The sequence below is a fragment of the Alnus glutinosa genome, chromosome 12, assembly GCF_958979055.1.
Source record: "Alnus glutinosa chromosome 12, dhAlnGlut1.1, whole genome shotgun sequence".
NCBI classification, from domain to species: domain Eukaryota; kingdom Viridiplantae; phylum Streptophyta; class Magnoliopsida; order Fagales; family Betulaceae; genus Alnus; species Alnus glutinosa.
Genome location: NC_084897.1, coordinates 27,118,534 through 27,145,141, shown reverse-complemented (window position 1 = coordinate 27,145,141; position 26,608 = coordinate 27,118,534). Strand labels below are relative to the sequence as shown.

General features: G+C 37.7%; 4 protein-coding genes and 1 pseudogene across 8 annotated transcripts; 2 read left to right on the top strand and 3 right to left on the bottom strand.

The window, feature by feature from the left end:
- Positions 1-1,209: 1,209 nt before the first annotated feature.
- Positions 1,210-9,875, top strand: LOC133852105 (uncharacterized). 2 transcript variants are annotated; one of them, XM_062288781.1, is made up of 4 exons: positions 1,210-1,369; positions 1,557-1,974; positions 2,077-2,193; positions 9,564-9,875. In XM_062288781.1, the coding sequence occupies exons 2-4, from the start codon at positions 1,606-1,608 to the stop codon at positions 9,639-9,641; spliced, it is 564 nt and encodes a 187-aa protein (XP_062144765.1). In that variant the 5' UTR covers positions 1,210-1,369; positions 1,557-1,605; the 3' UTR covers positions 9,642-9,875. The 2 variants fall into 2 exon arrangements, with proteins under 2 accessions (XP_062144765.1, XP_062144766.1); XM_062288782.1 differs by having other exon boundaries at positions 1,212-1,369; positions 1,563-1,974.
- LOC133851453 (probable purple acid phosphatase 20) lies at positions 3,486-4,363 on the bottom strand (annotated as a pseudogene).
- Positions 9,876-12,939: 3,064 nt separating the features above from the next.
- On the top strand, positions 12,940-16,810 carry LOC133851161 (diacylglycerol O-acyltransferase 2D). 3 transcript variants are annotated; one of them, XM_062287475.1, is made up of 9 exons: positions 12,940-13,321; positions 13,419-13,493; positions 13,586-13,671; positions 14,145-14,251; positions 14,341-14,496; positions 15,088-15,174; positions 15,433-15,530; positions 15,748-15,835; positions 15,993-16,351. In XM_062287475.1, the coding sequence occupies exons 1-9, from the start codon at positions 13,134-13,136 to the stop codon at positions 16,182-16,184; spliced, it is 1,077 nt and encodes a 358-aa protein (XP_062143459.1). In that variant the 5' UTR covers positions 12,940-13,133; the 3' UTR covers positions 16,185-16,351. The 3 variants fall into 3 exon arrangements, with proteins under 3 accessions (XP_062143459.1, XP_062143461.1, XP_062143460.1); XM_062287476.1 differs by lacking the exon at positions 15,993-16,351 and adding an exon at positions 16,543-16,810 and having other exon boundaries at positions 12,945-13,321; XM_062287477.1 differs by lacking the exon at positions 15,993-16,351 and having other exon boundaries at positions 12,943-13,321; positions 15,706-15,822.
- A 489-nt stretch (positions 16,811-17,299) lies between these two features.
- LOC133851160 (protein FAR1-RELATED SEQUENCE 5-like) lies at positions 17,300-22,233 on the bottom strand. Of its 2 annotated transcripts, XM_062287473.1 has the most exons (3): positions 21,915-22,233; positions 19,482-21,834; positions 17,300-17,766 (listed from the first exon to the last, which is right to left on the bottom strand). In XM_062287473.1, exons 2-3 carry the CDS (start codon positions 21,675-21,677, stop codon positions 17,599-17,601), a joined length of 2,364 nt encoding a protein of 787 aa, XP_062143457.1. In that variant the 5' UTR covers positions 21,678-21,834; positions 21,915-22,233; the 3' UTR covers positions 17,300-17,598. The 2 variants fall into 2 exon arrangements, with proteins under 2 accessions (XP_062143457.1, XP_062143456.1); XM_062287472.1 differs by having other exon boundaries at positions 19,482-22,233.
- A 414-nt stretch (positions 22,234-22,647) lies between these two features.
- LOC133852277 (protein PIN-LIKES 3-like) lies at positions 22,648-26,327 on the bottom strand. The gene is made up of 12 exons (XM_062289002.1): positions 26,202-26,327; positions 26,030-26,087; positions 25,340-25,509; positions 25,119-25,198; positions 24,887-25,011; positions 24,573-24,694; positions 24,255-24,485; positions 24,067-24,159; positions 23,615-23,715; positions 23,415-23,467; positions 23,077-23,262; positions 22,648-22,905 (listed from the first exon to the last, which is right to left on the bottom strand). The coding sequence occupies exons 3-12, from the start codon at positions 25,472-25,474 to the stop codon at positions 22,781-22,783; spliced, it is 1,251 nt and encodes a 416-aa protein (XP_062144986.1). The 5' UTR covers positions 25,475-25,509; positions 26,030-26,087; positions 26,202-26,327; the 3' UTR covers positions 22,648-22,780.
- Positions 26,328-26,608: the final 281 nt, after the last annotated feature.

Sequence of the window (26,608 nt, the reverse complement as noted above, 5' to 3'; positions counted from 1 at the left end):
TTTTTTTTTTTTTTTTTTTTTTTTTTTTTTTTTTTTTATATATATATATAACTTATTAGATATAGAATAGCTTATCACTTTATTCAAAGACATGAAATAATAAAATTTAAAGAAAAATAGAAATAAGTTATATGAAGATTGATTTGTAATAAAATATAATGCAAAAAAAAAATTTGTTGAATATTTGAATTGAAGGTTTAATTCTATTTATTATGCACAATGCAAATAATGAAAATTTATACACTTTGAAAACTTTTTATATCTTTTTAAACATTCAATTCAAATAAATGTTGGAGAAAAGATTATGCATGTTGGGCAAATTTAATGAATGTAAAATATTAGTCTTTTAAAAATAGTAAATAAGTGCAACTTTTCAAGAATTTATGGATTTTTTTTTCTTCTTAAATGTGAATAATGAGACTTTCAATTTGTAATTTCTATTACCATGATTGAGGGTCTTAATTAGAAAACATTTATTAAATTTTTACCATATTAAAGTCTTAAAATTTGTTTTGAAAATAACATTTATTGTACAATTATTAAGTGGGGGCCTTAATTAAAGAATATTTTATAAACTTTTTACCATTTTAGAGTCTTAAAATGTTTTTTGAGCCTTAATTTTTTTTTTTTCTAAAATAAAATATATTTAATGTATAATTATTAGTTGGGGTATTCAATTTGGGGCATTAGGCAATCACCTAAGGCTCGAGCTGCCCAATGCATCAATTCTTTTAAGTGCGCACTTTCTGATATAGTACTTAAAATTATTATTAAATTTAAAATTTAATAATAATTTATCTAAAATTTAATAATAATTTTTAATACCATATAAAAAATCATACACTTGAGACTTGAGAGTAAAAAAGAGTAATGATATTTATACAATAATTACACAACACATTCATATGAGGTGGGATCCATGTGAGTGAAATGGAAAATGTTAGATTTACAACACCAACACAACAAGTGCACAACAACCTCTCATATGAGAGTGAACCCCACACACTATGACCCACCCTCATGTAAGAGGTTATTGTACATTTGTTATGATGGTGTAATGCAGGAATCAAATTTCAAGTGAAATTCACCGCATAGATCTCGCTTCATATTCCATATGAATGTGTTAGTGGAATTATTATGTAAATGTGTTGTGCCATGATCACTTTAAAAAAAAAAAAAAAAAAAAAAAAACCGGGTGTTTGTAGAGCAGTTCTCACGGAAAATGGAAAACGAGTGGAGGGGGCGAATAGACACGCACAAGCATGACCGGTAATCTGTGGCTGAACCCACGTCTTCCTGTCTCTTCCAAATCTCAACGCCATTTTTCCTCTTTCTTCATTTGGGCCACAATCTAAAGACAGCGGCAAAGGTAAAGCTCTACGAGCTCCTCTCCTCATGTTTAATATCTCTTCCTTCCTCGTTTCTGTTCTTTTGTTTAACCATTTCTCTATTAACCACTACAAAGTGTGGGCTAATTAGCAATCTTTCTTTGTAGAGCGTCATAATGCCCCCAAAGATGTTCATATTCTTTGTAGTTTTGATCTCTATGTCTTCAGTTACAGAAACAGGAGAACGGGAAAGGATTAGAAGGAAGAGGAGGAAGCTATGGCAACAGGCTTCTTGTGTTCATGGAATTCAAGCTTAATTCATAGTTCTAGGAAAGAGAATCCGTTATTCCCCAGATCATTCCTCGGTGCTGGACGGAGAATTCTAGATGAACTAACTGCAAAAAGGAACCCGAGTCGTCATGGTTCTCAAAAGAAAATATCTCATAGGTTCTCTGTGTTAGCTGTGACCGAAAGCTCTAAAGAGCCTAGCAAGACTGAAGAAACAATACCTTCTTGGGCCAGGGCAGATTCAGATGTGCCCCCTCCTTGGGCTCAGGATGAAGGCAAGGAAAGTACATCGCAACAGATATTTGAGATTCCCTTCTATGTTTACTTACTTGCCTCAGCAGTCACTGCAATTGCTGCTGTAAGTTCATTTTCCTCTTCATTTTCATTTTATGACCTGCAAAACTAATTCTATTAAATGCTCTTTTGTTTCTTAAATTTTCTTGTAACTTTCGGACTGCAGATAGGTTCTGTTTTTGAATATGTGAACCAGAGGCCTGTGTTTGGAATTTTGAACTCAGACAGCATTTTTTATGCTCCATTGCTTGGATTTTTCGCATTAACTGGTATTCCCGTTTCAGTAAGTTGTTCTGAATTGATCTCATTTCTATTTTTTCTTTTCTTTGTTAATTTTGTGAAGATAGAAGGAGGAGAGAAGAAGATAATAAAAAATTGTAAAGTGATGTGGAATATTTATAGTTAAATATAGCGTGGCAATATAATGCACAGTATATGTAAAATAAGGAAAATAATATCAAGAAAATTATTAAATAACAAATATGGTAACAAGATACTCATGAGATTGTCATATGACTTAGATAAAATAAGGCAAGATCCGGAGGATTCTAACGTCTCTGCAAACTCAAGGTGGTAGCATAGAGAACATCTTGAGTTTGGAGAAAAGAGCACGGAAATGTCTAGGAGGATGTGTTTTAGTGAACACAGCTGCAAGCTGGTATGTGTTTAGTATGCTTGTAGAAGACATCATTGTGGGCTATCTTTATAGCACTCTGATTATCACAATAAATTGGCAAGCTGGTGGTCTAAATGACGCTTATGTCTTATAGAAGCTAGCACTGCCAAACGAGTTCAGAGGTGGTGTGAACAAGTGTGCAGAACAAGTGTGCGGCATTCGGCTTTTGTGTTGGATCTAGCAACAACTGATTGTTTCTTATTGCACCAAGAGATAATAAAGTCACCTAGCAAGAAAGAGCAACCATTGGTAGAGTGACGGTTAGTGGTATCTCTTGCCCAATCTGCATCAAAATAGATTAGTAAACCCAAAGAAGAGTGAGAAGAAAAATGAAGGTCATGGGATAGTGTCCCTCTCACATATCTAAGGAGTCAAAGGACGGCTACATAGTGAATAGAGTATCGTTTGGTCATAAACTAACTGACCAAGTGCACAATATTGGGTAATGGCTAATGATATTTGCACACAGTGTGTACAAATAACACATCTCATTGGGTAATATCCAGATGTGTGACAGTGATGCAATCAAATAATAAAAAGAACAAGAAAATGATACGGGCTACTTCGAGAGAGCCGTGTTCTCCAATGACTACTTTGAGGAAGCCATGACCTCCAAAATACCAACAAAGGTTCTAGGTTTTTAATAATATTTAGCACGATATTTTATTCATTAGGGTTACACTTGTATGGAAGATGACTAGGTCATAAGACATAACCATTAGGTCTAGCCGTCATTACATTATGCAAGAAAATAACTAGGAAGGAAATAAACTAATGGAAAAAAATACATTCCTTACTACCTAAAACACATGGGGAAATAAAATATGGAGATTATACTCCTTATTCTCTGCCGACTTGGGCTTTAGTACTGCCACATAAGCCCTGAAAATCTTAACATATCATCCCTCTCCCCTAACATCTTCCTTGTCCCTAAGGAAGAATTCTGGTTTTGGCTCAAGCTGGTTGCTAGGTAGAAAACTGCCGACGACAACCTGCACTGGACTAGCCGCTACAAGAAGTCTAGCCAAAACAACATCCACGCGAGCTTGGTAGATCAGCCCTTCCATGGCTGCCTTCATCTCAACCGGCTCTTTCTCCCTCTGATGAGCAATATTAGAATTATACCATGGCACATGAATGCGCGCTACTGTCCACGGAGTCATTTCCAAATCAATCTTCCCTAAGTCTGCCTATAACCACTTATACTGTGGTAGGCCAGGACCAAAATCTGTGTACAAACCCAACATGATGACATGAACCTCGGCTATATTATAAGAGTAGTAGAGGTTCGAGCCCGACCCACTCTCTTCATATGGCATGTGCCATCTTGCATTCAAGGCTGTGAAGGGTATGGAGTGGAATGCTAGGAACTTCTCAATCTCGTGGTTTCCTTGGGTCACCAACCAAGGCCGCTGGCTGGCCAGTGACTTGACCAGCCTGCCGAATGAATCCCATAAAGGTTGGTAGAAATCTGCATATGATAAGTCTCCTGGCAGGATCAGCATGTTGTAGTTCGATTTTGCTATGTGTTGGAGGGTTGAGTTGGTCCACCTAGTCTGTCCAAGATCGCCTACAACAACAAATTTGATTGGGAACTTAGCCGGGAGGCAGGTTGTATAGGTGGGGCTTGGCTCGCAGGAGAGGTGCGTGGTGGAGAAAAACTTTCAATTCTTTTCCTGATCTCCTCCATCTATTTGCTAGATTCCTCTTTCCATGCGAGAAATTCTGACCAAATCTTGTCTAGCCTTTCTCGTTCCTCTTCATTCCAGAAAGACATGGTGATGATGTGGATCGGAGATTGTTGTAGAAAACAATCAACCTTCGCTCTAATACCACTTGATGCAATCAAATAATAAAAAGAACAAAGAAAAAGGGATAAAGACTACTTCGAGAGAGTCGTGATCTCCAATGGCTATTTCGAGGGAGCTGTGATCTCCAAGATACCAATAAAGATGCTAGGTTTTCATAATATTCAGCATGACATTTTATTCATTAGGGTTACACTTATATAGAAGACGGTTAGGTCATAAGACATAATCATTAGGTCTAGCCGTCATTACATCATGTAGGAAAATAACTAGGAAGGAAATAAACTAATGGAAAATAAATTCCTTGTTAGCTAAAACACTTAGGGAAATAATATATGGAGATTATACTCCTTATTCTTTGCCAACTTGGGCTTTAGTACTGCCACGTGTGTTGCCACGTGTGTTGCCACATAAGCCCTGAAAACCTGAACGTATCAAACAGGGGGATAAATCAAGTTGCCAACTAGAACTGTACAGGTGGACAATTATTAACCGTTAAATACTGCAAACGCCTAAGGCTGTATGGCTAGCGGTGGCTTTTCCCAACTAACTGCCTAGAGTGGTGCGGTTAGCAGTGGTATAGTAGGTAGTTAATAATCGTTAATCGTCTACTCTTATATATAGATGTAGTATTGCAAAACGATGTTGTTTGGGTATAGAGTTTCATACCAAAACACTTAAAACAAGCCCAAAACCGTCTAAAACAAGCCCAAAAAAGGCTCACAACACCAAAATAGGCCCAAAATGCCCATACCTAGCAGACGGTTATCGTGGTGCAATTTAGGCATAAATAACCGCTAACCACTGGTTACTCAAAATTGCTAATTGTCTAAGGCGGTGCAGTTAGCAGTTAGAGGCAATAATCGCTAACTGCCACCGCTTGTACAGCTCTATTGCCAACCAATTGGCGATAAAGAGCAGCATCTCGAAGTGGTTCATTATCTATGGCACAAAGTTTAACATTAGTCTCCAATAATCTATCAATTGTTTTATTGTCAGTTAAGTCGATGCATAACAAAATATCAAAAGCATACTTCGCATGTGAGAGAAAATAGCCCTCGAAGTTGGATGAGATTTTAAGGCCATGGAAGATGGAAGTAACTAAGAGTACCTAGATCTTTCATTTCAAATTGTTGATTGTGAAGAGTTTGTAGCATACACATGCCATGCGTATCATCTCCAGTAATAATATTGTCATCCACATAAAGTAAGAGTAGGATAATGCCAATATTAGTGCGATAGATAAACAAGGCAGAGTCATAAGAATGAAACAAATCCAAGTCGCGCAATGATACTGCTGAATCCAAGTCTGCGTATCATGCTTGTTTGAGCCTATAGAGTGCTCAACGTAGACGAAAAACCTTATTAGGTAGATGCTTATAACCTGGAAGAGGCTTCATATAAACTTATTCTGCAAGAATAAGAAAGACGTTCTTAATATCCATCTGAAAGAGGTTCTAGCGATGGAAAACTGCAACTGTAAATAGGAAACAAACAGAAGTGAGACGGGCTACAAGTGTAAAAGTCCATGGGCCTTACTCACTCTCAAAAGACGCCTTGAGAGAGGAGGGGTGTTCATGGCTTATAAAGTCTACAAGACAAGGATCTCTTAGCAATGTGGGACACTTTAACACGCCCCCTCACGTGTGGCATCTTTGGCCAAACACGTGTTCAACAACGGGAGGGAAAGGCCCATCATTGTCAAAGGTACCTGCTCTGATATCATGTAAAAGTCCATGGGCCTTACTCATTCTCAAAAGACGCCTTGAGAGAGGAGGGGTATCCATGGCTTATAAAGTCTACAAGACAAGGATCTTTTAGCAATGTGGGACACTTTAACAACAAGAACAAAAGTTTCTCATAGTCAATTCCATACTCTTGTGTGAACCTTTTTGCCACAAGACAATGATTTGTATAACTTAACAGATCCATCTGACTGAGTTTTGATCTTGTAGATCCACTTGCAATTGACTAGTCTTTTTAAGAGGCAAATCTACCAGGTTTCAAGTGTGGGTTTTGGTGAGGGTTTGAAGTCTTCGGACATGGCTTGTTGCCAAAGAGGGTTAGTATTGACCTCAAGAAAGGAGCAAGGCTCATGAAGAGTCGCAAGAACAGAAAAATAGTGATAGTCACTAAGATGAGAAGGAAATGCTCTTGAAGGTCTAAAATGACAATGGAATTAGGCTTGGAAGAGGTAGTTGAAGGATCAGCAGATGGAGCACTGTCATTGGAAAAGGTCTTTGTGGAGTCAATTGAAGAGATCGAAAATCCTGCATCAAAGTTAGAAGAAGTTGGATACAAGTCAAGGGAAGGATTAGTGAAAATAGGCGAATAGCTAATGTCTGGGAAGGGAAATTAGATAAAGTAGCAAATATCTTGTGTTCCAGAAATCCACATGGCGAGAAATTTGTAATCATCGAAATATAAAGTCATAGTAGCAATACCCCTTATGGTCGATGCCATAACCTAAGAAACAACATAATCGAGACCGATGCTCTAACTTAATGGGCTCATGTGGTTGAAGAAGCACAAAACATGTAATACCCCCAACCCGCAAGGGTTAGGTTTGTTAAATTAGAAGCCTTAAAGGCGCAAATAAAAGCCTTTGTTAAACAAGATTGTGGAAACGTAAAGGTCATAGCATAATAAAAGTTTCTGAAAAAAATTGCTCTCTTATGCCCCTTAGGCCCTTAGGCCCTTGTTGAAAATAAGTTAATCTAAAATATGACATGAAATGAAATCCCCCATCTAACTTGCATCCAGCATTCTACTACATCTCAACCTGACCTGAAAACAAAACAAATAAGCAAAAAAGCTCCATAAGTAATATTCCCAACCAATTTTAAACCGGTTGGTTAAAAACATTCTCCTTTGAAAACTCTTAACTCAACATAAGAAAGAAGGTTTTTAAAATACTATTTGAAAAACTATCTTTGAAAACGTGGACCTCAACATAACTCTAAATTAACTTCTTCATAAAACGAAACTTAAGAAAAATCTTTTTCTTCATCATATACTATGAGTAAAAACAGCTTCCTTTAAAAAATTTAATTGACAATATAAGGAAACTTTTAGAATTCTCCCTCATAACATTATACTCAAGAAAAATTGCTTTCTTTTCCTCTTACTATGGCCTATGCATACTGTTACGTCCTATACTCCTGTATGCTAGGGTTGTGCGATCCTTAGATCATGGCATCAATTATGTGGCCATAGACGTACCACGGGCCAGCTAATTAACTCTGGGTGCACTCAGCTTGGCAATTAGGCGGTGGACCACCCTTGAGCGGCTGCACTCCATCATAATTTTTGTTTTCCCAATTTTTTTCCTACAATCGTTAAAATGATGTCTCCAACGATTGTAGAAACTGCACTTTATAGACCGAGTTGAGGATGAGTGGGAGGAGGAGCCGAAGTTCCCTTGGAGGATAGACCTGTAGCCATGACCACCTTTGAGTTTTAAGCTTTCATGGTGGTGAACTTTTGTCTATTTTGAGATGAGTTCGCTGAGAGCGCTATCAAGCGTGGGTGGAGGTGATTGATGCAGCAAAGAGACATGGATAGACGTAAATTCACTGCATATTTCAGTGAGAAACTAAGTTAAGAACCTGTGATCACTATAAATAATGAAGTTGAAGTCAGAAGCATTTGAGGTGCACTTCCACTTGGGTTCATCAATAGACAATTGCTTTCATTTGCGAGTAAAAGTTAGTAATCAACTGACATGGCTCTTGGCACATAGTACTCAGCTTAATGTCGAGTTGATACTGCTGAGCAAGTACTCCCATACTTCCTTGACAGTTTCAAACCGGTTGAACATCATATTGATGGAGAGCAATGAGGTATTGGCGAACCAAGAAATAATACAGTAGTCACTGCTTTTCCAAACTTGAAGTCGACTAGCAAAGTTTGTGGGAGACTCATTTTTTGCCTTGCAGTGGACGAGCCTCTGGTCTGGTTACATAACTCCTTAAGATTTAGCCTCGAAGAAAGAGTCACTTGTTATAAGCCCATGTGCAGTAATTTGTCCCATCCAAAATGACATGGAAAGGTTGAGGCAGATCTTTATTAGTGCCAAATACTTAAGCCATTGAGATATTTTTTTTGGGTGGTTTTTTTTGTGAGGGATGCTAGGTGTACCAAATTCTTTTACCAAAAGATGAGTACCAAATGATGTGGAGCTTATTCATTAGAGATGATCAAAACAATTAATAAAAAGAAATGCTACAAGTATCAATGAATAAACTCCACATCATTTGGTACCCATCTTTTAGTAAAAGAATTTGGTACCCCTATCATTTCTCTTTTTTTGTTGGTGCTGTTTTTCCTTTTTGGGAATGGCATATGCACCTGTTGGATGGCAACCGAAGAAGCTGGAGATGGCGGTGGACAGTGGTCCAAGATGGCGGGGAATAATGGTTTGGGTTGTCAAAGACGAGCTGGACTGAACGGTGGCTGGCGGGTTGGACCGACGGTATGCCAGGGAGGCAGGGAGATGGGCAATGGTGGCCCGCTAGATAGGCCGAGGTTGGGCTACCCCGAGTGGATTACGAACTCAGGCTATGGATTACGCAAGTGGCAGCGCGTGGAAGTCTGTCAGGAACTTCAAGTGGCGTGTGAGGGCACGCGAGTGGTCGGAATGACTTCGTCTCACCGGCAGAATGTAGATCAACACTAGTAGAATCTATGGTATTATTTATTTAATGAAATAATACCCATAGATACTCGATCCGTAAAGAGAATGCAACGATGAGTGAAAGCTTTCCACCACTATTGAATGCCACAGAAAGATAGCTTTGATTGTTAAGAGAAAGAGAGGGAGAAGAAAAGAATATACAAAAAAGGCTTTTGTATTTTGAGAGAGTAAAACTTTACAGTGACCAAGACTATTTATAGTTGAATATAGCCTAACTTTACATGTGAAATGTGAAAATAATATCAGAAAAATTATTACATGACAAATACGATAACAAGATCTTCAGAATATTGACATGTGACATAAACAAATAAAGCAAGATATCCGGAGGACTAACAAATTTGATTTCTTAGATCTTGAAATTAACTTATGTATAAGAGCCCAAATTGTGAAATCCAGTTCTACATCTATTTTGCTAAGTACTCTGTGCTCAAGTATAGGCCATGGCAAAATAACATGAATGCTGAATACAGGGATTCCTGTGGTTCAAATCTGTTCAAGCTGCTAACAAGGAAGCTGAGGAACAAGACCGGAGGGATGGCTATCGGTAGGGTCAAATCTTTGCCATTTAACTGCGATGTAGAGCTACTTTGGAAAACTCGAGACGGGTCATGTGGCGTTATAGAAGTTGTTTCAAGGGAAATATGACGCCCATTACAAACAGAAATCAGGGTAGATCTATTCGGTTTCTAAAAGTTGAAAACTTGAAATGTAAAACCCTTGTTAGTAATATTGTAAAAAATTTTGACCTGTTAAATAACAAAGCATTTGATACTTGCTGGTTCTGTTTGCCTCATAAGATATACTATTTTTTTTATCGAAAAATGTTAGATTTACAACACCAATACAACAACCCCTCACATGAGGGTGAGACCCACACACTGGGGCCTACTCTCATGTGAGGGGTTGTTGTGATGGTGTAGTGCAAGAATCAAATCCCTTTTTTATCAATACATTGTCTTAACTCTTGAAAAAAATTCTCTCCCATTGTTCATGTCCATAGATTGAGCATATGTTGTAAAGTTGGACCTTTCTTATTGTATAAAGGTGGACAGCCCAAGCTTGGGACTGACTGGTGGCTTATCTGTCCTGACTACCAATATTGCAGCTGCCAAACCTTGAATCTCATATAAAATGTAGCTGAGCTTGAGAAATCTCATAACATTACCAGGTACGAACACAGATACATCAATCATGAGTATGATCATCGAGACGAGTTCTAAAAAAAAAGTTTCATATGTACACATGTTAGTTCTTCAATTTTCTTTTTCCCAAATTCAACCAGAATGAAATTCTGTACGGAAACCATATGAGGTGAATTACTCAGAAAATAATAATAATAAAAAAAAAACCAATCAAGGTGAGTTATCAGCAATGGATGAGAAAAGTCATCTATTCCCATTATGGTACTTGAAAAAATCAGGGAGTATCAGATTCACCCCTGATCACTAGGCAGGACGAGGAGGTAACACCTCTAAATTACAACTCGCTGCAACTTGAATCTATTAACTACCAAAATATTTCAAATTGCATCCTGATTTAGATTTGACCGTTAGTTTAGATGGAAATTTTACCATATGACGGGGATTGGGGAATGGGATAGCTAGATAAAGGATTGCCTGCTCATTTAATCCTTTAGTTTTGTTAGAACGGATGGATGAACTGATGAACATCATCATGAACATAATATTTGTTTTTATTCACAGTGAACTCATGGACAAACGATATTTGAACTTTGTTTATTATCTCATTATTAATTTGTTACGAGCGTTGACGCCCCTTTGTTTTTTTATAAGTAATGACCAAAAAGATCAACAATTAAATTAAAAAAAAAAATGCTATATATACTCCTACTCTCACACTCTTTAATGTGACTTTTAAAATCATTATTGAATTTGAGATTTAATAGTAATTTTAAAAGTGACCGGTGTGTAGCAAAAAAAAAAACTAAATTCAGCTACTACAATCTAAAGACATCATGACATCATGTCAATAATTTAAATATAGTAAACAGCTTGAACATAGTATGTATCGATAATGTATTATCATGACTTTTATTGCTCGGATTTCGATTTCCGCAAACTAGGGCAGTTTGTGATCCAGGTCATCCGCGCTTTGATCTTGATAACTTAGAAAAGAAGCATGTCTCCTTCAAAAAAAAAAAAACTGAAAAAGAAAAGAAGCATGTGTTTGTTTTTTTTTTTTTACTCTTCTCCACGAGGTTTTCAACTTTTTACGCTTGCAAAATCAATACAAAATTATATATTGGATTAAAGACTTTTTGGTACATGTGCTTTAGAAATTTTAGTTTTTGGGACTTCAGTTTTAATTCGCATTGTAGATGGTACATGAGTTTTGAAAAAAGACTTATTACTTCTATTAATTTTTCTGTCAAAAAACTAACTGTATATTACGTATCAGCTCCTATGAGTAGACATGTGCCATAATGTAAAAAAAAAATAAAAAATAAAAAACTTTAAAAATTAATAAAAAATTGAAAAATTAAAAATAATAAAACTAAAAAAAAAGTGTTAAAAACTTTTAAAAAAAAAATTGGAAAAAAAGAAGAAAAGGGGTGTCCCCCAAGGCCCTTGGGGGGTGGCTCCCCCAACTCCCAAGGGCTAAAACTCCTTGATACATTTTTTTTTTTTAGCTATTTGGCTTTTGGGGGTGGCCGAATTACCCCCCAGGGCCGCGGGGTGGTTCGGCCACCTCCAAGAGCCAAAACTCCTTATATATATATATATATATATATATATATATATATATATATTTGCTCTTTGGCCCTGGGGAGCCACCCTCACCTCTTAACCATTTTTTTTTTAACATTATGACACATGTCTACACTCATGGGTTGACATGTGGCAAATAATTAGTTTTTGGACGGAAAAACTAACGGAGGTACCAATTCAGTCTTTTTCCAAAATTTAAATACCATGTGTGATGCGAATTGAAACTGAGGTACCAAAAAATAAAGTTTCAAAACCACAGGTACCATAAAGATCTTTAACTCTTAAATATAAAATTAGTAGATTATGATTGAAAGATTTTATCTGTTTAATTAAATAAATCGGGTTAAAATTAATTTTTATAGTCTATATTTATATCTTAACATAATTTAAACTCAACACTCGAAAATAAATGATTACCCTTTTCCTTGTATCTCGAAAATAATAAATTTTTTTTTTTAAAAAAAAAGAAAAAAAAAAAAAAAAGAAGAAGAAAAAAAGCGGAAAAGAAGAGCATTGCTCTTTTTCAAAGGAAACAAAAACAATAAAACGTAGATTGCGTGATTACTTATTGCTGTTGTATTCAAAGTGGTTCAACCACATGCACCCATCCTTAATTAGGGGCCGCGGCCTGCAGGAAATTATTCACATTTAGGCCACCCAAAGTAATCGCAATGCTAAAAATTAGCCACAAAAAGGTGAACGTTGGGTGTGGAAAATTTTAGGTAGTAACATTTATTTATTTATTTTTTATAGGTATGCTGCTAAACAGCCATGGTAAAAGTCATATTTCTGTTTTATAATTATTATTGTGATAGTCTTAACTAAATGAATACTTATTAGTTTAAAAAAGAAAAAAAAAATTGAATAGTTATTAAAAAAAATTCAAAAATTAGTTAAGTCTATCGGTATCGGTCAACATAGTAAAAAAAGAAAAACAAAAAAATTAGTATGCAAACGCAATCAAGCGACGGCATGGCTGCACGTGGCTAGAAAGAGCGAGTGAAGTTTTTCTCATACGTGTTAGCATGTGATCGTGTCATGTGAGTGTGCGAGGAGAGCGGGGACGTTGAATTCAATGAAATGATGGGGATGGCATCTATTTTGGTTTTGTTTGATTATTTAAGTGTATTGTTATTAGAGTAATGATATACCGGAGAGATTTTGGTTGGAATTGGAAAGGCCAGCAAAGGGTAGACAGCTTTTAGTTCAGTTGTAGTCAGAGGCGGTTGAACTTACTTAATTACCTTTTGCGTAACGTCGGATTTTTGGAAGAGGAGGAAGAAGAAGCACAAGGGAAAGGAAAGGCTGAGGATGGTGACGGTGGAGGGGACGGAGACAACGCCAGAGCCGCAGCCGAGGGTATTTAAGGGAAGAGAAGAATTCGAATCGAACGTACTACACACAGTAGTGGCGCTGGGGATATGGCTGGGGATCATCCATTTCAACGTCGCTTTGCTCCTCTTCTCCCTTTACTTCCTTCCTCTTTCCAAATCCCTTTTGTTCGTTTTCTGGCCCTTCCCTTTTCCTTTTTTCTTTTCCCTCTCTCTTTATTATTATTCTTTCTCTTCAATTTTGACTCTGCTTGTATTCAATCAGGGTTTTCGGATTGCTTGTGTTATTTATGGTCATTCCCGTTGACGATAAAAGCAGATTAGGCCGACGATTGTCCAGGTTTACTGCTACTCTCTTCCCCCTCTTCAGAGTTACTCAGCGTTTCCTTTTTTACCATTTTTTTTTTTTTTAAAAGAAACAATTATTTGCAGGTATATTTGTAAGCATGCTTGCAGTTACTTCCCAGTGACTCTGCATGTAGAGGATATACAAGCCTTTGATCCTGCTCGTGCTTATGGTTTGTTCCATTCTCCCATTGCAGTATTATCTTTTGTTTTCTTTACTCTTTTTTTTTTTTTTTTTTCCTGCTCTCATCGTCTATTAGAAGGATGGGAGATAGTTAATTGGTCCAAACCTATAGGCTTAAGCTTTTGGGTTGAGTGGTGCCTAACCTACAATATTATGGTCTCACTTAAAGACTCCTCAAGGTTTTAATCTCCCCAACAGTTACTAGCCAATATGATTTTGGGTCAACGCATTGTTCAGGATTTGTGAGAGTTATGAGAGAGATGCGGTTACTCTTTGCTTACTTTGTTAGCCATTAGTCAAGAGAGCGGTTAGGTGGTTCATTTCTATTTGCCTGCTGAATTTAAATTAGTAAGCCACTGATGCAATAGTTTTGTGTGGTGCTTTAGCACTGTAATTAGCCAAATAGCCTCTTGTTTCTCCTTGTTTTGATAAAGTACTAACCTTTATCTGTGTTTTATGCAGTCTTTGGTTATGAACCACACTCAGTTTTGCCAATTGGCGTTGTTGCACTTGCTGACCTTACAGGTTTCATGCCACTCCCAAAGATAAAGGTCCTTGCTAGTAGCGCTGTAAGATTTTTTTACCCTGAAGTTGTATACATTTCTTGGAGCCTTCCTCTCTGTTCAGTCTCTCTCATCATGTGTGAGAAAATGATTAGGTGTTCTACACACCTTTTTTGAGGCACATATGGACATGGTTAGGTCTTGCACCTGCAACGAAGAAAAATTTCACCTCCTTCTTGGAAGCTGGTTATAGCTGCATCATAGTGCCAGGGGGAGTGCAAGAGACATTTCTTATGGAGCATGGTTCTGAGGTTTAACCTTTTAACTCTTCCTCATGCTGTATGTTTATGTCTATTCAATGTTTCCATGTACTCATCCATGTCTGTTTGCAGACATTGGATAATAATTGAACACCACAGTTTTCATAAAGATTTGACATTCTTGGCTATACAATCAAATGGGCAATATTAAGCTCTTTCCTCATTCTATCATCGCTTTAAATTATTTGTGTTGATTTTGTCTATAGAAATCCTTCTCTCTCTCTCTCTCTCTCTCACACACACACACACACGCATACACACACACACACACATGCACCGACATACAACATGTGTGTGTGAGCGCATATGTAACACCCTTATCCTATATTAGGAAGAAGCCCACATAGAGAGTGAGTGCTCATGAGTGCTAAGTTCTACATTTCTTATTTACTAGGTGAAACTAAGCTTTATAAGTGATTATAAGGAAGCTCTAAATTGACTAGTCATTTTGGGGTGATAGCACAGGCCGCAAATGTGGTTAGCGTTTGTTCCTAGGTCGTTACAGCATATGCACATATAGAGAGCATACTTGTTGCTTTTGATAAACTTCCACGGGAGATTTCTAATGTCTTGCCTTTGTAGATTGCTTTCCTCAAGACAAGAAGAGGATTTGTTCGCATAGCCATGGAGATGGGCCATTCTCTGGTTCCAGTTTTCTGCTTTGGTCAGGTACTGGTTCTTAATACTTCTTTTCCCCTTCTCTTTTCCTTATTTAGGTTTTAGGATTTTATAATTGTAGTAGCTGATTTGTGTTTGATATGCATTTAATGGTTTTGCTTTATTGGTCCATGATCATATGTTGAGATCTGAGGCCCATTCAAAACCCACAAAATCTAGATCCAAATAATCTCAGTGATGTGTTTTGCTTTACTCAAAACAGCTAATTTATTCCTCTCCTTTGGTCTCTTTTCCCCAATTGTGCAACAGTCGCATGTTTATAAGTGGTGGAAGCCAGGTGGGAAGCTCTTCCTACAATTTTCTAGAGCTATCAAGTTCACTCCAATATACTTCTGGGGAATTTTGGGGTGCGTATAGTTCTCTTAATATCTTTACTCTCACTATATTACGCTCGTGCTCGTCCACCTCCTTGTCCTCCTTTTATTTCTTCATCCAATTTGTTTATTGAAATTCTAGGCCTGTCACTTCTGCATGCATTTGTTTGAGAATTTGTCTGCAGTAACGACATATGGAAATGTGCAGAGAGTTGGCAATCATCTAGAGTTGGTGCCTTCTATTTTGCAGATCTCCTTTACCCTATAGGCATCCAATGCATGTGGTGGTGGGTAGACCAATTGAGCTCAAGAAAAATCCACAACCCACCATGGAAGAGGTATGATTGCTGCTCAAATGTTGAGCATCATGTATATGTTATATTTGTCTATCAGTTGTGCATTAAATTAACTATGCAGAATCCCTTGTATATTTATTTTTTCAACCCTTGCCCATTGTCAAATAATAGAAACATTCCTTAACCCAAACACTTCCAGCCAGGAAAGGAGAGCCAGGGTTCGTTGCTGACCTGGATGACCTGCCCATGGAGTCTCATGATTCTCGCTCAAACTCACACGCCTGTCTCTACCCAAGACCCCAGCATTACATTGTCCAATGAGGAGACTCCTTTGCTTCACGCTTATCTTTTGAAGCATCTTGTTTTTGAACTGAACACAACAAATCAATAGGAAATAGATTTTAACATGAAAAGAAGATGGAGGGGGAACTTATTTGCATTGGCATGTTGTGTTTTCTTGAGTCATAGCTTCTGATGTTAATATGTTATGCATATTGACTTCAGGCGCCGTCTCATATGCTTAAAAGTGATGAATACACTGGCTCAGGCTGCACTATATATATATATATATATATATTTTTTTTTTTTTATGGAAATATGTGTGTAGTTCACTTGTAAATGGAATCCTGAGGGCCTTGCAAGCTGCTCAAGCTATACCTAACCTACTTATAGTTCAGCAAGCTCATAACCCAAAATGACGAGCAATGTATGTAATTCCATTAGTTTACTTGCTTGTTTTTGTGTTTCAGGTCATCGAAGCTCACCGTCAGTTTGTTGAAGCACTGCAAGATCTCTTTGAAAGGCACAAAGCACATGTTGGCTATGCTGACCTTCAACTGAAAATTCTTTGATCCGATCTTAATTTGTATTCTACTGCTCCCTCATCATTATGCTATCATATTCGTCATGGTTGGGTGCACAGAAAAATAAGGTCTCTTGTAGTCTAAACATGATCTCAACTTTGCAATTTGGCAGTTTATTTTTTATTTTTAAATCAAATCCGAGTATGATTTTTTATTTTTATTTTTATTTTTTTCCATTCTTTCTCTCATTGAGATTATTCAATTGCTGAAAACAGGTTGGTTGAACAAATAACGTCTCTTGCTCGGTTTTTTTTTTTTTTTTGTTGAATATGTAATCCAGTATTTGATATAATAGAAATAAAGTCCGTGCATATTTGCCAGGTGACGGCCGATGGAGGTCCTCTGTTGTTTTGTGTGTGTGGAGGTCATCAAATACCTTCAACGGGTGGCGAGCAATATCTGTACAATATAGCGACTGAGAAGTCTGTTTGTAGGAATTTTTTGTCATTTGATGCTAACTATCCCCCCTACATATACAGGCAGATGGTTGTTCAAAATCATCCTCCACTGGCTACGGGTGGTTTGGGGCTGTTCTCTGCCCATAGGGGCAGTGTACAACCTGATTGCCTAATCACCCCTATGTCCCGCTGCAGGCAAACGGCTGAGTCGGCTGACCTTTAAGTCGTTGTCCCAAAGTAATTCCTAATTTTTCAAAATATAAAGCATTTGTCACTTCCATTTTACATTCTTCAGAAAAAGGATTACAGCAATTTCCATATTCCACCGGTGGGGAAAATCACGTACACGGGTCTGACAAAGCAATTTGATCATTCCCGGGAATTTTCAATATTGAAGTTTTTTCTAATATGAAATCAATTAAGTAAAAGTAAAACTATGTCATCCCCCCTCCCCTCCCTGCTTCTTCATGTGCCAGTCAACAGCAAAACGAGACCTTACTGAAGTAGACACGCGCATTCGGATAACGTCAATGCCATTCAGATCTCAGTCTTTCGTTGCTAACTTAATGTTTTGAACTTTAACTGAAAGCTGTAATTTCTGTTCCTCAATATCTTTCAAAACTGAAAGCAAATTGGCCCGATACACATCACATTTTCGCCGTGCACGCTCAAGTTGTCGCAATAGCTTTAGGATCTTCCTGTCTTGCTCATCCTACAGCCATATGCAAAGTTTAGTAATAATAAAGTCATACGATGTATAGATCATAATTTACCTAACATCATTCGACACATTATCAATTGACCAAATAATCAAAATTCACAGTTGCATGTTAGTTACACTAGAAACAAACAGGTCATGTAGTAGTTCCTTTGTCCTTAGATCTAAGGACAGGTCAGTAGTTCTTTTAGATCTAAGGACAAAGTCGTATATATTATGTAGTAGTTCATTAATACTAATATTTGGATAAGGATCCCTACAATTTTAAAGAAATTATATATTCTCAAATTATGTAAATTAATGTCGTTTCTTGTATCGAATGAAGTGACATATGTTACCTATTAAAAATGTGATATATTACCAATGAGAATTTAGTATATTTTCATCAAGTTCTTGCTCTTTATGTCGTAGAAAGCCTTTGAGCAAAAAACTGTCTTTTGATTTATTCAATAAAAAGCTTATCTTCAAAAGTAAAGAAAAAAATCTTTTGGAATGAATTTTTTTTCCTCAATAACAACCACATTTTTAATAGGTAGCATTTTTCAAGCCATACGATGCAAGAAACGACCTTAATTTACATAATTTGAAAATCTACATTTCCTTTGAAATTGTAGTGGATCCTGATCCAAAATTGGGCTCTTCATTTACAAATTGAATGAAAAAGAATTGAAACACTAGCAGATGGATGAGTGTCATATAGCTACTAAAGATCAATCTCCAAGCTAATTTGCAAAAGAAGTGAACATCTGCTGTCTTTTTAAAAAAGAACATTTGCTCCCACTTAAAAGGAGAGACACAAAATATGCCATTTAAATAATAAATGATCCAAGAAGAATCATTGATAATTTTTTTCCTTTTTTTTTTTTTTTTTTTTTTTTTTTTTGTTTAAAAAAAAAAAGCATTTTAAGGGACATGATAATGGATACAGCTGGCAGGAGATGACACGGCACATATCAGAGCCTGAGAGATTTCAGATTGTATGATCTGAGTCTTGAGGATGTTGGTAATCTGACAAACAAGATTTGAAGAAGGCTAAACTCTTTTAGTTGAAGAATACCAAATCATGTATATGGTAGAGAAGAGACAAAACCAGAGATGAGATTACAGACAAAAGGATGCCCTGGGAAGAGATGTCATGCTGCCCAGAGGTAATCATAGTCCATAAGATTAATGACCACTATAAGGTTAGAATACATATGTATACATACATGCATAAATAGTTAAATACATACACACACACACTAACCACACGCAAACTACCTGGAGCCAGTATATGTGCTATACTAACCAAAAACAGTATAATGATATGACAGTAGTCTATCAGATGGCAATGACAGGAAGAAATGACTAAAAATACACTGAAATTGAAGAAGCAGACTATTCAAACGGATGATAATTCTACAACTGAGGTGATGGTGTTCCAACAACAGTAGAAGTGATCGTGGAGATAACCTTGGTACTATAAAATTATGCTACTTAATGAAACTAGTTTTCTTCAGGGAGCTTTTAGACTACTGTTCTATAAAGGGAAAAATCAGCTGGTGATATGGTTCTTTGGCAAAAGGAGAGGTGTAATTTGCGACATTTTTTTAATGCGATAATTCATTACTGAATCTGCAAGTTACAAGCAACTACACCGATGACCTAAAACATAGAAAGCTCAAAAAGAAATTATCAAAAAACAGTAAACGTAAGTAACAGAAACTGACCACAGAGAGAGGTTGTTCTAAATCACATTGATGATCCCCACAGGTATTAATTGGTAGAATTCCTTGATGTGCGCAATCTTCTCTGCCACTTGCATTGACAAAAGTGCTTTTCCCGCTATTCTTTTTGGCAAGAACAACTTTATTTGCAGCTTCCTGCAGAGCATCCATTGCCACAATGTAAATTTCTGCAGTTTTAACTCCTCTATCAACATACTTAAGGGCCTCATGACGAAGATTATTGTACCGAACAGAAAGAGATTCTTGTGCACCATTCAACAGATCACTGGCACGTTCCTCCAATATGACACCACTCTTGGCACTCCTTGTCCAACGTTTCAAAATATAACGGGATGGTAGAGTGAGAACATTTGTCACCCTAAAAACTGTCAGTATATGTCTACAAAGAAGACCAGAGAACTCAAACATCTGGCAACTGCAAGTTGCTTGTAACTCACGAACATTAAATGTAACAAAGTAAGATTTATGAATTTCTCCAAATTTAGCAACTCGATATGTTGTAATTGCCTCATCATCATTAACTCTGGTTGCCAAGAAAGTCATTGTCTCAACCAACTCCTCTTGGAATTTTATAAATAATTTCCTTGTGTAAAGCTCAGCTACCTGTTTCTCCATGGGCGATGGGGTTTTAAGGACTGGAGCAGTTTTTATAGTGTCATAATCTGCCTTGACTTCTTTCTCATAGCGACTTTCGAGAGCCTTTTCATACTGCTTAACAAACAGCTGTAGGGTTGTTGATGCATTGACATATCCGTCAAAATAAGAGTTTATATTATCACTATGTTGTGTTATTGACATTTCAGCAAAGAATGCATCTCTCAAGTATACCGGGACCCACTGCCCCCTGTCGGCATAAATTGTTCCTAACCATTCATGTCCCCTGAGATCATATCTATCAATTAGAGATAGCCAACAAGATTCAAACTCTTCAGTGGATTCTGTCAGGTTGACACACTTATGGAGCTCTGCTTCAAAATTGGGATGTTCAGAAAGCACATGGGATAGCTTTTCTTGGCATTCTTTAAAGATATGCCACTTGCAGAATCGGTGACGGGTCTCAGGAAGGACCTGGGTAACAGCCAAGCGAATTACCCTGTCATGATCAGTGGTTATTGAGACTGGAGGCCGCCAAGACATTGCCTCAAGCCACATCTTAAACAACCAAACAAAGGATGCCTCAGATTCATTCATCAGGAGAGCACAACCAAACAACACAGGTTGTCCATGATGGTTAACTCCAGTGAAAGGCGCAAAGGGCAACCGGTAGCGGTTTGATCTGTAAGTCGTGTCAAAAGTAACCGTGTCTCCGAAGTAAGTGTAGTTAGTCCTTGCCTTGGGATCAGCCCAGAAAATATTGCTCATGCACTGATCCTCATCTCCCTGCACAGCATAGAAAAAAGAAGGGTTATCAGCTTGCCTGTTTCTCAAGTAGTCCAAGAGGAGCTGGGTGTCACCTCCAAGGGTCCTCTGCCGACTACTCCTCATGTAATTCCTACAGTCACGCTCTGTGAAACCAACATTGCTGATGCCACCATATTCTTTGATGAGTGCAGACATAATTCCACTGGGGCCAATCCCAGCACCTTGCAAGGTATCTATCAAGGACTTTGCAGAACCAGAGACGTGACGGTGGGAGCGGAGGCAGTGCACCTTATCCGCGGGAACGAGCTCATGGTTGTGTTCCTTGACAAAATTGGAAACAACCCATCTACCAGAATCTTGAATTTTGACAACCAACATGGCCTTACAACCAACGCGGGTTTCAGCCCGGGGGCGTTTGACCCTGGCTGGGTCACGGCCAGGCTTGTCCTTGTCAACACGAAAGCCCTCTTTGGCACACACAAAAGATCTCTGAATGATGGCACCATCACGTCTGGAGCGGCGGGACATGCTGACACGGGAGCTGAAGCCAACACGGCGAGCGTAGGAATTGTAGAAGGCCTTGGCAGCCTCTTCGGATTCGAATTCCATGCCCTCGTAGGGTTCGAGATCAGTGTCAGCAGCACCTTGAGGGATGTAAAGTTGACTAGCGGACCCGACAGCAGCAGTGGTAGCTGAATTGTCAAGAAGGTCTTCATCATCGTCAACAGGGTGCTCAATGTCGACGGCGTCATCAGCGAGACCCATCAGGTCAAATTCAATCACCTCGTTGCCCATGCTCAGAGGTTCAATCTCCATGGTCGGCGGTCGCTTCTTTATTATTAGGTACAACTCCTAGTAATAACTATGTCTGTGTGTGGATCATTGGGAGACTAGAGTTTTGTCTTAGAATATTATGATCATTAATATAAATTCTAAACCAAAGCTCTCCTACACGATTATAACGATCTGTCATCTGTGATAAAAACATTTACGAGTGTGAATGAGATGGCAGAGCAGAGTATAGTATAGCAGGGTGTCAGAGTATTAACTGACCAAATGAGCTTGCACATATCCAAGTTCTTCAAAAAAGAACATGCTCCATATTTGGAAAACAGAAGCAGCAGCAGAGCCCCAACTCCAGGTGCAAAGAGATGCCCAATGAAGGTTAGGAACCAGAGTAGAAGAAGGATTTTTCCTGCTCACTGTTTTGCTGGAGCCTCGAATTATTTGGGGGGAGTTTATACAAAATGGTCAATTTGAGAATGTCTATTATCTTGGTCGTGGCGTGGGGGGTGGGGGTACCGGCCACCGGGGGAGCTCAGACCAACAGATTTCAGTGGATGGTCCAGGATGTCGATGGAGTTGGGGGTTTTAACTTTTAAGGCTGTTTAGGGCATGTCTGATATCATACGTGACCCAACCATCAGGGTCTTCGTCTTTGTAGCCATTGGATCCGAATATCGCCTCTCGATCGATCACGGACCACCATCAATCTACATCTGTTCTACTACAATTACGCTCGTGTTTGGCAACTTGACACTGCACTCCACTTTCTGATTTGGGTTCTCCCTTGCCCCGTATAACGTACCGTATTGACGCTTTAGCCCTTTTTTTTTTTTTTTTTTTATAAAAAAAAATTATTATTATTATTATGCCTAAATCCTATCCTAATAAGAGGTCTTTGTTACCTTTATCTCAAGACTGCATAAACCGATTGATTTTATTTTATTTTTGTCGCCTTTTAATTAATTAAAACTCACATAAACTACAACGGAATTAAGTAGTGAAATTGATGCTTAAAGAGCTTGAAAAGAATGATTATGGATTGTACAACATAAGTTAGGAAGATAGAACTGTGACTAAAATTCCTAGCCTGACTCCTTGAGCCATGTACAACATTGTACATGAAGAGATACGGATCAAGCAACTAGCCACATGAAGAAGGCCGACCAAAGCGTTAGTGAAACTGAAGCCAAAGCATATGTCCATAGCATGATGACAGAACATTCACTCTTGCCAGCTCCAAACAATTGGGTGATTGTGCCTGTCATATGAAACAAGGAAAACATATATATTAATGATTGAAAAAGATTAACAGAGCTCATTTTGAAGGACAAAAACGAAAAGATAATATATATACATACACATATTGAATACAAATGAAGCTTACGTTAGAGTATTCAATTCTCAAAAAGTAGATCGAAACTTATCGTACCTATGTTCATTGCTGGTGGAAGTGCATACTGAAGTAGAAGAACAAACTGATACAGTGGATCTGAGTGAATGAAACCAAGGCGTATGGCACTTTTAACAATGACAATGCCCAAGAGAGGCAGGACAACATATCGCACTGCTATGATGCCAATGATGAGTGGCTGTAGAATACCTAACCTTTTTAAGCCTGAATGACAACAACATATGGTATCCTCTAAAAACTTGTCAATAAAAATAAAAATAAAAATGAGAGAGCATAAAAACAAAACTAGGGTTATAAGGTAGTCATGACAAACAGTAAAAAAAAAAAATTAAAAAAAAAATTGAACATTTTATTACCTTTAAGAAGGTTTCCTCCTAATATCAGGGTGAGAGTTGGGATGGCTGCTTCACTGGAGAGATAAGGAAGGTAAGGAAACTTTTATCTCATTAATTCTAGAGGTAATGAGAACCAATTAGTTGAAATTTTCATATTCATTTCCTAACAAACATTACTTTGAGACTAAAAAACCTATAAAGAAGAACCTTATGATATATACCCCAAAAAAGAAGCAGAGTCCAGAACCACACGTAAAGGAGCATCGGTACCAATTATGAACTTTCGGATCTGGGGAACCACACCAATGATGAACCCGACAATCTATACATGATACAAGAAAATGTAAAGAAATATCAGTCATCAAATTACCAGCAAGACATGTTTGCATTATATTTGCTTCAAACATCAATCCTACTTTTATCTAGACAACTATGCTATGCTACACTATTATTAGATTATCGAAGGGCTTGTACTATATTTACAATGGGGACTTTTATTAACCCTCTCACTACGTTGAACACCTAATGCATTTGCAGTGGCAATTAAAAGCATGTACTAGTGTATCCCAGTGAATCATCAGGGTACATTACATCCCCAGCTTATAAAAAATAAAATAAAATAAAATAAAATAAAGCGCCATGCCATGAGGGGGGGAAAAAACCAAAGAGATACCGCTCCAGTAGTTGAAGGTGCAAATATGGCCCCTAGATTGATCTTTCTTGAAAGCACCCTTAAGTAGTACTTAATCGCATATGAGATTGGAACCTGCAATGAAATTGCAAAAAGATTATTGTAAATCTCCAGAAGAGAAACTTCTAAGTTAAGAAATTCTCAGTTATAGCAAAGGAGGAGGAAACAACTTTCACTTTTTCCTCAGGAGGAGGCATTGATTTATTTGCACAGTCCATAGATACAGAATAGTTTTCTGAAGGAAGAAGTGCTTCTGAGCAACTCTCCTGGGGTAATTCCGATGCTCTCCCACTAGACTTCATATTGCTTGCGAATTCGTCTATGTTGACTTTTTCGTTGACCCTACTTGAGAAAATCCGCACAATGTTGTAAACGTAAGACCACAAATAAATGGCTCCAATCTGAAGACCCAAAATAAAGAATGTCAGTCATCGTCAAAGTTAAAAGTTTTGTTCATGCATCACGCATACATAATCATATATATATACCGCCATAGAAAGTGAAGCATAGGCCATTCCATATATATGGCAGACATCAGGATCTCCAAATGGACTGCCTTTCTCTCTACATACTGCTGGGATGATAATTATAGGCAAATTTCCCATATTTCCTGTAGACATCAATCCAAAACATATTTATCCAAAGGGTGCATTAATTAAGTTGGCAGAGCATGGGAAGGAAACTGGAGGAGCCACCAGTGCCATAATTGCGTTGCAAGTCTGGCTTCCTTAGTTTCCTTGGTTGAAAATGATGTACAAATATATATATATATATATTAGTGAAGGATTTTATGGGTGGCTACCTGCTGCACAGCAACCCAAGATGAGGCCCTTCAGATGTTGGGGAGGTCTTGTGATTTTCAAGAGTATCCATCCTAGTGCAGAGCCAATTAAGAATGTAGCGAGAACATTTAATGGCATGAACCACCTGCATATTTAATCAAGATGGAAGGAAGAAAACTAATTAACTTTAATTAGAAAATAACACATCCCACAACTATCCCATATATGTTCAGGAGTCAGAATGATACTCACAATAAAACAACGCTTTTAAAAGTAACTGTTTTAGCCAGGTTGCTACTCACAAGTGCCGGATTGAACACAAAAAATACCACCTTATAAGGAACAGAGAGTGCAATTGTTAGTCTACCCAGTCTTAAGAAATAAATAAGTACTTCCAAAAGTATTTAGTTTTTTACAAGCCATAAGGAGTAGAGATTAATTAATGGATCTGAAAGGCAAGAATGATAACATACAGTATTCAACTGCTTCCTTGTGTCCTCCCCCAAGATGTCTATACGATCCAATGCAAGAAAAGAGCCAAGTGCAGTCAACAGTAGCACTTTCAGCACTGGGTTAGATGCAACAAAAAATAGATCTAGAAGCCCCATTGTGACTTCTTTCAAACTGCAAATCTATACCACTTCTACGTACATAAAAAGGAAAAGATTCCCATAAGTACTTATTAAGGAATAACTCACACGTAAGCTTCACAATCAAAACATTAAGTAAACCACTCAAGAGCCTGTATAAGATCAGCAGCATTGATACTACGAGTCTATGAGTAGGTTGCGGAGGAACACATTTAAATTTATTCCCTTGGACATCTACTTCACAAAGACCAAAAATTGAACATTGAAAACACAAAAACACACACAATGCACACTAGAAGGGTCTCTCAAACAACTTTTTCAAATGTGAAGCAACATCATAATGAATAGAAGTTGTTAAAACATATGTATGCCAAGACACACACACACAATGCACACTAAAAGGGTATCTCCAACAATCTCTTCAAATGTACAGTAACATAATAATGAATAGAAGTTGTCAAAACATACGTATGCTTAAGAAACAGATGGTCACTGGAATTGCTCTAAAAAGTAAGAAGAAAAAAAAATAAAAAAAATTCATGCTCCTCTGCTTTGTTATATGAAAAAACTCACAAATAGTTTCTCAGAGTGGTAGGAGTGAAACTGAGAGGAGGGAGAAATGAGCCTTGACCTGCAGAATAGAAAAGAGGGAGCAATGAACGTTTGATCATTCATTAACAATGAGTAGCTAGCTTATAATAAATGAGAAAATGCACCATGCTACTATTTGACGATCATGTCCTACCACGGCAAGATGGCGAATTTGGAAGTGGGGATGTAATGAAAAAGAGTTAGGCCTGCTCAAAGAAGGCACTTTGTTTCTAGCTCGCTTTCTTGTTAGAAACAAGGTACACGATCCAAGTGTTGGTCCTTTTGTGAACAGAAGACCGAAGCAAGAAAGAGCATTTGGATTGTGGTGGAGGGAAGTTGCTACTCTGCCCAACGAAGAAACCACAAAAGGCCGGAGAAGAGACGTACGTTGGCTGAAGCTAACTTCAATACTCGTGTCATGTGAGCTATGAGAACTAAAGCCATTTTTTTTTAAGAGTTTTGTCGCATTTCCGACTCGTCTTTGGATTCCGAGTTTGAAACCGAAATTCAAACAACAATGTATAATGTACGCAGATGCCGCTGCTTAGTGCTTAGTGTGGA

Excerpts from the sequence above, each read along its gene's own strand:
- LOC133852105 (XM_062288781.1), top strand. The coding sequence starts at position 1,606 with ATGGCAACAGGCTTCTTGTGTTCATGGAATTCAAGCTTAATTCATAGT. Across the intron at positions 1,975-2,076 it reads CAGTCACTGCAATTGCTGCT|ATAGGTTCTGTTTTTGAATA; the intron begins GTAAGTTCATTT and ends TTCGGACTGCAG. Across the intron at positions 2,194-9,563 it reads TAACTGGTATTCCCGTTTCA|GGATTCCTGTGGTTCAAATC; the intron begins GTAAGTTGTTCT and ends TGCTGAATACAG.
- LOC133851161 (XM_062287475.1), top strand. The coding sequence starts at position 13,134 with ATGGTGACGGTGGAGGGGACGGAGACAACGCCAGAGCCGCAGCCGAGG. Across the intron at positions 15,531-15,747 it reads TACTTCTGGGGAATTTTGGG|ATCTCCTTTACCCTATAGGC; the intron begins GTGCGTATAGTT and ends TCTATTTTGCAG. Across the intron at positions 15,836-15,992 it reads CACAACCCACCATGGAAGAG|CCAGGAAAGGAGAGCCAGGG; the intron begins GTATGATTGCTG and ends AAACACTTCCAG.
- LOC133851160 (XM_062287472.1), bottom strand. The coding sequence starts at position 21,677 with ATGGAGATTGAACCTCTGAGCATGGGCAACGAGGTGATTGAATTTGAC. Across the intron at positions 17,767-19,481 it reads TAGAACAACCTCTCTCTGTG|GATGAGCAAGACAGGAAGAT; the intron begins GTCAGTTTCTGT and ends ATATGGCTGTAG.
- LOC133852277 (XM_062289002.1), bottom strand. The coding sequence starts at position 25,474 with ATGGGGCTTCTAGATCTATTTTTTGTTGCATCTAACCCAGTGCTGAAA. Across the intron at positions 25,012-25,118 it reads TTTAAAAGCGTTGTTTTATT|GTGGTTCATGCCATTAAATG; the intron begins GTGAGTATCATT and ends TTAAATATGCAG. Across the intron at positions 22,906-23,076 it reads TCCACCAGCAATGAACATAG|GCACAATCACCCAATTGTTT; the intron begins GTACGATAAGTT and ends TTCATATGACAG.